The 9,619-nt window shown below is 53.7% G+C and overlaps 1 protein-coding gene across 2 annotated transcripts in view; it reads right to left on the reverse strand.

Moving 5' to 3' along the window:
• Window positions 1–8,372, reverse strand: part of SRF (serum response factor) — a 43,226-nt gene extending 34,854 nt beyond the window's left edge. The window contains exons 1-2 of one of the 2 annotated variants that reach the window (XM_019476045.2): window positions 7,736–8,372; window positions 2,008–2,274 (exon numbers count right to left, since the gene is read on the reverse strand). In XM_019476045.2, the coding sequence (XP_019331590.2) occupies window positions 2,008–2,274; window positions 7,736–8,275 (807 nt within the window). In that variant the 5' untranslated portion in view covers window positions 8,276–8,372. The remainder of the gene's footprint in view (window positions 1–2,007; window positions 2,275–7,735) is intronic. The other variant, XM_059720355.1, reaches the window with a different exon arrangement.
• Between the last annotated feature and the right edge of the window lie 1,247 nt (window positions 8,373–9,619).

Consider the following 9,619-nt stretch of genomic DNA (forward strand, 5'->3'; position numbering starts at 1 on the left):
AGCCCTGACCCAACTCAACCCACCCACCCCCATCAGGGAGAGCCCAGCACTGCCCCCAGCCCCAGAAGGCAACCCGCCTTCACCCCACACACAGATCTAGGGGGCACATGCCCCCCATGCCTCCCCCAAGGGTGTACACAGCAGTGGCACCCCCCCCGGACAAGCTGCTTGCCTCTGTCCTGCACCCCACCCCAGCTGGGCAGCACCCGCCCCAGCGGGGAGGGAGGGAGGGAGCGGGGCTTCGATCTGCGCCCCCTCCTTCTAAACACTCCTTTCCCCCACAACAGACTTACCAGCCAGATGCTGCTCTCCAAGCTGCTGGGCTGATCGCATGCATGCTGCAGCTGCACATATGCATGCAGCATTTATTGGTGACATTAAAATCAGTAACATCAGCCAAAAAAAGCTGATTGCCAATAATGTAAATTTTCCTTTTATTGGTGCTGATACAATACGGGCTGATGTATCAGTGCACCTCTACAACAGACTGTAGGACCTAGCATTCATCCTTCCACACAGGAGCCTGCTTAGAGAGCCCAGGCCATGGAGAGGGAACCAGGGGCCCAGGGCAGAAGGCAAAGAGTAGGGCAGCTGATTAGATGCGACTAATGTCCCCACGTATCCTCTCAAAGTCTGGCAAAATCAAGGCACTGCACAGAAAACACAGAACTACCCCAGAAGAACAAGAGCCTAACAGCAGGGATAGGGGAGCCTAGTATAGGCACCAGTCTCCTGAAGTAGACCCAGCTGGTATGTTAGGGAAACAAGGCCAAGAACTACCCTCCCCTGCCAGCCCTCCAGAGCACCATCTCTTCTTCCCAGCCTGCACTCCAACAGAGACTACCCTAAAGCAACTGTGTCCCCCACAACTTGGGACAGGTATATTTCTTCAAGCTTTGCCACATTGCAAGCTCTCTGTAAGAGGGGTTTTCACTGCAAGGACAGGAGCAGCCACCAGGGCTGTTAAGCCAGGCAACAGAAGGGAAGTCAGGCTCCTCTCAACCCCAGGGATGGGCACCCTCAGCTTCATACCCCTCCTACTCTTCCAGGAGCACTGCCACCAAGACCCACAGCCCAGGGCAAGCAAGAGCTAATGCCTGCAGAATAGACAGCGTCTGTCCAGCCAAATGTTTCCATTCCTCGTGTCCTCCCTGCCCCCTTCCAAAACACCACCAAAGCAAAAGACAGCTGCAGCTTATAAGGAATGTGAGGGGCCCAGCCAGGGACACTGGCGAGGGAAATCAAGCCTTATATGGCCACGGAGGCAGAATCAAATTTTTATCAATGAGTGTGAGTGCACAAAGACGCCCAAGGAGAGATAAAAAAAGAGAGGCGCCAGGTAGGGGCAAGCAGCTATGTAAAGCAGGGGCTGGAAGACCTGTCACCCATTCCGTTCCCCCTTAGAACTGCTGCTGCCCCCAACAAACCCAGCCCCAGAAGAAGAGCTGCCCCAAAAAGCCTCAGGTGGGCAGGGGACTGCTGCTGTACATGCTTTCTGTGCCTCAGGACACAGAAAAGAAAGGGTGCAGGAACCAGGTTTCTGGAGTCTAGAAGAAGACTATCAGCCCCTGCCCAATAATGCCCAAGCTTGCAAAGCAGAACCAGCAGAGGAGAGCCAAAGCATGTGTGCAAGGAAGGCAAGCGGGGGTGGGGGGGGGTGGGGGGTCAAGTACCACAAGGAGTTCAGAAAGAGGGTTCACAATGACTAGGATAGATTCCCCCACACCCAAAAAAAAGAGGCTCCCAGGTAACCAAGTACCCAGAACAGAAAAGGTAAGCTCCTTCAGATCCGGCATACAGCTCCACATGATGACCTTATGAGCCCCCAGCCCCAAGAGGCACCACAAACCTGGGAAGGGACCACACTCCTACAGCAGTTGCTCCCCAATCCCACAGCAATCAAACAGGCAGTCTGGGACCTGGATGGCACCGTACCAAGTGCCTTTGCCCCCTGGCAGAGCAAAGTCCAAGAGCCCAATGCTCCCCTATACAAGAGGGAAGGGTTACCTTGGTCTCCCCACTGCTGTCTGACTCTGACACCTGGTAAGTGAGGTCCGTCTCCTCAAAACCCGTGGCACTCATGCGCTGATCAGTGGTGGGATCTGAGCGTGGGGGCGAGTCTGGCGAGTTCAAGCATGTCTGGATCAGGGCTTTCCCCGTCTCACTGGTGATCATGGGCTGCAGCTTCCGAGTGGCAAATGTGTACACGTGACCTGTCTCACTTGCAACCAGGAGCAACACTTGCGTGCCTGTCAGGGTTGAGAGTTCATAAGCCTGCCAGGAAGAAAAGTGTAAGTCAGTCACAGGCAGCAGCACTTGCATGCAGGCCAAGTATCATCCACACAACCCCAAGCACAGAGCTGCCCCTCTACTCGCCCAAGCCTTAGAGCCAAGAGAAAGGCAGGACTTTCAGACTTCAGGCAGGATGCCTCTTCCCTCTCTAGGAACTCTCATTATCCTATCTCACAGTATGCCTACTGGTCAGGGAGCAGCACTGGACTGGAGAGCCCTAGTTCTTGCCCCAGAGTGACCTGGAAAAGCCACTGATCATCTCTGCACCTCCTTCCTCAACTACTCCACTTCAGACAGATTCTTAGAGCCTTGTCTCTCTACAGCAGACAGTATAACAGGTGGAGGTGGAGGCTCCTTGGGGCTCTGGGTCTGTACAGCATGTAACACAGTCAGGACCCCCACCTTGGGAGAGAGATGAAATAGATCTCACTGATCTTCCTGCCTAGGCCCCATGCTATCAACTCCAACTTAATGGGTCATCACCAGGTTAGGGTCTCAGTCCACCTCCATCCTGCCATTATCTTCTCCCCACACCTGGCTACACCACTAGGCTCAACCTAGACTGTCTTGATGATTGAAACAACTATCAGTCCCCATTTCACACCTCCACAGCCATATAAACACATGCTCCTGCCATCACTAGAACAGCTTTCCAGCCTCCCCTCCCCCTTCAATGTTTCCACTGTTTCCATAATACAGCACCAATTCCAATTCTTGTTTGCATCATGCTATGTACAAGGAGCCAGCCAGCAGGCTGGAACACGATTTGTCTGCAGTTACAAAAGTAAAGGAATCAATGCATGTAACCAGGGGTCAGCAGCATTTTTAGGCAGAATGCAAACACACCTGCAACCTTGACTTGTAAGATGTTGGTGTCCCAGGAGCAGACAGAAAAGGGACCAATCTTTGTTGTGGCAGCACAGCCCTGGCCCCTTCTCCATTGTCCAGTCTGAGGTGTGCATGGCCATCACAGAGCCTGGGCTGCTCACAACAGGCAGCAGGGAGGATGCAAGCTGCTATACCAGCATCCATGGAGCTCCAACCCAGCTCACTGTCAGCAGTGAGTGCATGCACGCCTCAAGGCAGACAGCAGGGAAGGGGCTAGCTCAGTAAGGCTTTGGGAGGCTACCAAGCAGCCCAACTCTGCCACAGGTTATGAAGCCCTTCCCTACACAGCCCAAGTACCTTGCTGGCCCCTGACCTTTTCACTGAGAATGATGCTGGCCAGGTTTCTCTCTGCTGCACTCATCCCCAGGCTGGGACCATGTCTCTCCCATGAAGAACCCAGAAAGAGCTACTCCAGCATATTAGCTGCAGCTGTAGCATCACTGCTCCTATTTTTCATTGGCCTAACTGGGGGCCAGGCCCCTTTACTGACCTCATGTTGTCTACCACCCAGCATGCTTTCTGAAGTGGGTGAAGGGCCATGAACTATATTTACCAGAATGAGGGAAGGAAAAGAGAACTGCTCAGCAGAGTTAAGTTCACCTCCCTGTCATGGGAAGCAAGGATGAGGGAGGCACACCTCTTAGGCCCCAACCCCAGGTGGAGTTGGTTCTCTTAGACAAATCTACTGGGAATACCAACCCATCTGACTGGGCTAGCAGCACCTGGCTTTTGGTTATGCCTACACTCACAATTGGCTAGGACACCTGCCCAACTGCTAGAAACAATGGAATCAGTTCCAGCACAGGCTACCCAGAGGAGAGGCGAGCAGCCAGTCCTTCAGTTCCCTTGGGTGTTATGATCAAATAGCCATGCCAACTGCAGCATCCCAGCCTCCTCTTCCCTCCCTCCCCTCCCTTCTCCACCCCAGATAAAAGAACAGCTGCTCCTAGGGCCCCAGTTTGTTACATGCCAAACAGGGGCTCCCTGCAGTGCTTCATAAGCTGGAGTCCTGTTGCACATTACCAATAGCCAGTTTCAAGCAGCTCTTAGCAGAAGTGATCAATGCAAAGAACTTCCAAGGGAACCCTCTCCAAGCAGTGATGAGGCTCCCCACTGGCCTTCAGGAGTGAGATCTTGCTCTCAGGGGAAATCATTGTATTTTGGGCAGCTGCAGAGTGGGCAGATTGCAACAACCCCAAATTCCAGATGGAAAAAATCCACCAGAGTGCCTTCCTTTGCCCTGGCCCTGTATCTATACAACAGATATTTAGGAAAGTCAGTGACATTCACAGCTTCAGATACTGTACGTCCTATGTCCCTGCCTGCACAGAACAGATAGCACCCTCTGCCAACAGGGAGACATACAGGCCAGATAACTAAGTCACCAGCCATCTGCTGCTGCTTGGACCTGTCCAGCCATCTCAGTACTAGTAATTTCTGATGATCTTCTGTCTCTTCATAACCCTTTGCAGAAGCAGGGGTGGCCTTACGCTGAACACCAGCCTAGAAATACATGAGCTTCCCGAAGCAGAGACTCACAGGACCTGCTAGACTGGATCAGACTCAAAGCCCTAAGACCATGGCAGGCCCAGACATTTCCAGAAGAGATGTCAGAACCCCCCAGTAGTAGATAGAAATAATCTGCCCCCACACAAGACCACAATCAGATTTCTACTGGTTAGGTGTCTAGCCTAAATGGATACACCTTGAAGGAGGTTTATTTGAGCAGCTCCTAGTAGGCATATGAAAAGTTCACTCCTTCAGTCTCTCAACAGCTTCCTATGGAAGAGAATTCCATGGTCTAGACCAGGGGTTTCCAACTTTTTTTTAAATAAGTGTACCCCCAACAACCCCCTTTTTAATAAGTGTATTCCACCACCACCACCGGGGGGGGGAGGGTGGGGGGGCGACAAGCGGCCAGATGCCGAATGAGGGGGCAGGAGGGTGGGGAGCAGCCAGACTCAGAGAGGGGGTGTGGCAAGCCATGGCAGCACAGCTGCCCTGCTCTCATCCCACCCCAGCCCTGCTCCTGTGAGGCAGCAGCACAGGGTGGTGGCACTCAGTCCCTGCCCACCCCTGCATACCCCCTGGGACCTTTCGAAGTACCCCCAGAGGTACACGTACCCCTCCTTGACAACCCCTGGTCTAGACTAGAGGTATGCTGATTAAGAGAAGTTTCCTCCAGAATTCTAAGTTTGCCACCTTTGGAATTCATTTAAAAAGCCACCTCTCCTTTCTCTTTCATCACTTTATACCCTTTCCCTTATGTTCCTCATCAGTTTCCTCAAGTTAACAGCCTTAGATGAGAATACTCCCACCTAAATCCTCCTAGTTCCTGCTCACTTCTGTTAACCTTCTGATTGTACAGCTTTTTTTTAAGGACAAGAGAAGGACCTCGCGAAATACCAGCGAGGCCACAACACTAATTTGTAAGATGGCTTTACATTTTTGTTTGCATTATTCTCAACACCATTCCTTAAGCATTCAAATCTCTCAACTGACTGAACAGGTTTGCCTACTGACACCTAAGTTGTTTTCCCCAGGTTGACACAATCCCCATGCTGCTTGCAAACTTCCAATTCAAGGGCTCTTCTTCTTGAATGCCTCCACTGCAGCCAGGTTGTACTTTAAATAAATAAATAAATAAAAACTGCAGGTTGCTTGACAGCTGCTTTCACTGCCAAGCTATCATCCAGGATATCCTATGCTGGTCCAAGACTAAGCTACAGTTTCTCCTCCCAGCTCCTAACACTCCCAACTTCTATATGGCTGCACCATAAAAAAAGCTGATAAAGGAGGACCCATTTCATTCTTCACTCTTTTTACCGTGCATACACAACTCTATTTCTCACCCATTATGCTCAGGACAACCCAGCCTATTTCCCTACAGCATCAAATTTAAGTTTCTTTTGGACTTCAAATAGTGCCTCCACTGCTTATCAACAGAAAGCTCCGTGAGCACACAGGGTATGCAATTACTACGGGAATCACATGATGTCTGTATGTCCCAGTCTTCTAAATGTACCTTTTCAGGTGAGCAGCACCTCTGACTTGGTAATTCCTGCACATTCCCATACTGTTCTCAAACATCCTAGTAAACGGTAGATCCCTGAGAGACTATGGGGCAACTCAGTTAGAAAGACATTTCTCCAGTAAAGGCATCAAGTAAAAATGGATAGTTCTACTCTGTTTTGGTAAAAACACATGTGGAACAACAGTCAACTGTGGGCACCAATGCCACGATATCAATGGACATTTGAAAAACTGGTAAAAGGGACTGATGGACAAGAAGAGCTGACTTGTAACAGTAGTTAGAAAAATATAAGGTAGGCTGAGTGAACTCTTTTTCAGGTTAGAGGGAAAAAGAGTGGGGCAATATTAAGTCTGGGAGGAGTATTCAGGACTGCATGAAATGGTATCATGAGGAGCAACGGGATGAAGTTAAGGAACGCTGACACCAAATATCAAGACGACTTTAACAGCTATGCCTTGAACCCAAGAAATGGTTTGGTCACTTGGCATTTTAACTTCATACAGCACTAAACATAAGGCAAGGACAGGAAGAAGAGTGGATGGCAAAAGCTCAACCAGTATATACCATCTGATTTTCTTGAGGGGTTCCAGTTAATTCCAAGCTCAGTGTGTCTAGAATCCTGTCTTGAGTAAGTAGACATGTAGCATTTTGAAGCATGGCATCTCACACTTTAGCCCATGTATTTTTATGGCCACCTCACAGCCTGTGTAAATAAGCCCACATGCTCTGAAGAACACCTTAGCTCTAGGGCAGGGGCAGGGGCAGGCAATTATTTTGGGCAGAGGTCCACTTACTGAGTTTTGGCAAGCCATTGAGGGCCGCATGATAGGCAGCCAGGGGCAGATAAATATTAATTTTCTAAATTTTTTAGGGCCCCATGGGCCTGATTTTGCCCACCCCCCTATTCTAGGGGCACCCTTGCCATGGAAACATTAGCTCAGCAGGCCCTAAGTTTAATACAAAGTCAATATGATGCCCAGCCCTGAAAAAGCCAAAGAGACAAATCAGATAGATGCAAGGGAGTCATCAGAAAATCTGGTCACTGGGACTGCTTATCTGGGTATTTATAAAGTGCTGAGATAGGCACAGTAAGCCACCAAGCTCTAAACTGGGCAACTGTTAATTAAACAGCAAGCTTGCCATTCCCCCACCAGGCTACACTAGTCCCTGCCTTCCACCCTGAGGAGTAGCCACTTCACCTGGCTGGCTGCCTAGCTGCTGCCTCACCCTGCCAGGCACCCAGTCAGCCAGGTCACTGGAGGGGCAGAGCCAGCTTGCCAGGCTCCGAGGTGCCCCCGTGAGCAGCTCCACCCGTAGCGCTTCCTGCCTGGTACGCCCAGCTGCGGCCGCGGCCACAGGCACAAGCAACCCAATTATGCCAGGCCCACCTTTTCCAGCCGCCGGCTGTCACGGATCTCGCTGCCTTGAGCCCTCCGCTGCCGCCGCCCAGCTCCGTGCTGCGCCCCCCCCCCCCCCCCCCCCCGCCGCTGCGGCCCTCGCCGCCGGGGCCTCCTCGCTCACCTTCTTCATGATGCCCGTCTTCCTCTTGCTGAATGTGGTGTAGCGCCGCAGCTTGTTGTCGATGAATTCCATCTTGATCTTGACCCGGCCGCGCGTCTTCTTGCCGGGCTTGGCCCCGCTCACGGCCCCGCTCACGCTGCCGTAACCCGTGGCCGCCGCCGCCGCCGCCTCCGAGCCCACCACCACCCCCAGCTCCACGTCCCCCAGGCCCCGCTTCAGGCCGCGCCGCTCCCCGCCGCCCAGATCCTCCTCTTCCCCCGACTCCGAGTCGCCCTCACTGCCGCTGTAGCCCGGCCCCGGCCCCGCCGCGTCCCGGTCCCGCTCGAAGCGGCCACCGACCAGCCCGGGCCCGCCCGGCGGGGCGGCGCCGTTACCGCTACCGGGTCCCCGGTTGCCCGCCCCGCCGCCGTTGGCGCCGCGCGGGGGCCCAGCGTGGCCCGGCCGGCCGGCCGATGCGCGGGCCATGCCCATGACGGAGCCCCGGGCCAGGGCGGCAGCGCCGTTCCCGGTCCCCGCGGCCCCGGCTTGACTAGGGAGCATGGTGCCGCTTTGCGGTGCGAGGCGACACGCGGCAACGGGTCAGGCCGGCGCTGCCATGGGCCCCAGCCGGCTGCTCCCGCCCGGCCCGGCCCGGCCCCTCCCCCGCCTCCGGCCCGGCCCGGCCCCTCCCCCGCCTCCGGCCCGGCCCCTCCCCCGCCTCCGGCCCGGCCCCGGCCCCGGCCCCGGCCCCGGCCCGCAACTAGCCCTACAGAGCACTGCGCTCTTCCCCAGCCACCCCCGCGCCACTTTCCCCCATATAAAGCGATACAATGTTGCCTTTTATGGCGAAGCCGCTCCTTATATGGTGAGAGCCGGTGCCCAGCACCTATTGGCCTGTCCCCGGCTGGGCTGCCGCTCTATTGGCGGACAGAGCCCGAGCTGAGCTCCCCATTGGCGGGCGGGCGGGGTGCTATTTGCATACATTCCGAGGGCGCTGCGCTTGCTCTGACGTCACGCGGAGGTTCGAAAAGAAAGGAGGCGCTGCAGGGCGCCGGGCCTCCCTCTCGGGGCCTGCTGGGAAGTCACAGGAGCCCTGCGGGCCGTGGGCACGAGGACGGATGGGCACACGGGAGAGGGGGCGTTGGGCCAGGGCAGTAGAGTGGGTGAGCCAAAGGGAGCAGAGAGACCTGGGCAAGCCTAGGAACAGGGGGCAGCCACTTAGCCCTCTGCCCTAGTGTTTCCATTTTCAATGGCTGTGGGATACTTTATCTAAAATCTCATTTGACAAGGTTTACATAAAGCACCCCAGTGTCTATTTTTAAACCCATGGAGGCTCGTGAGATGAAGCCATGCTGGGGCATTTTAAGTGGAACACATTTTAAATTAGAATGCAGAACATCAAGTCTGCTCTGATGTCTGCTCTACCAATTAGAATGCAAACCAGCACATGAACAGGTACCCCTTCTTCCTCATCAGGGAGATCCTTCATGTGGGGCCTACTACTCAGATTCCCATCTCAGGGACCTTGTTCAGCACTGATCATGCTAGGATCTTTAAAAAAAAAAAAAAAAAAAAGTAAGGAAGGTAAATTCTCCCTTTGGCTATCATCAGGGCCAAGAGCTAAGCTGCCTTCCAGAAAGAAGGAAACATTTAACAACATGCCACCCCGTGTTAACATGAACAAAATGGAAACAGGATATAAGCCCATCCTGCTGCAAGGCAGCCAAAACCAATATTTGGTGAGTATTTATTCACCAAGGCGCCCCCGGGGGTTACAAGAAACAATGGCCACAAGCTAGCAGAGAGCAGATTTAGACTGGACATTAGGAAGAACTTCTTCACAGTTCGAGTGGCCAAGGTCTGGAACAGGCTCCCAAGGGAGGTGGTGCTCTCCCCTACCCTGGG

Source organism: Alligator mississippiensis, chromosome 1 (assembly GCF_030867095.1).
Source record: "Alligator mississippiensis isolate rAllMis1 chromosome 1, rAllMis1, whole genome shotgun sequence".
Taxonomy (NCBI): Eukaryota; Metazoa; Chordata; order Crocodylia; family Alligatoridae; genus Alligator; species Alligator mississippiensis.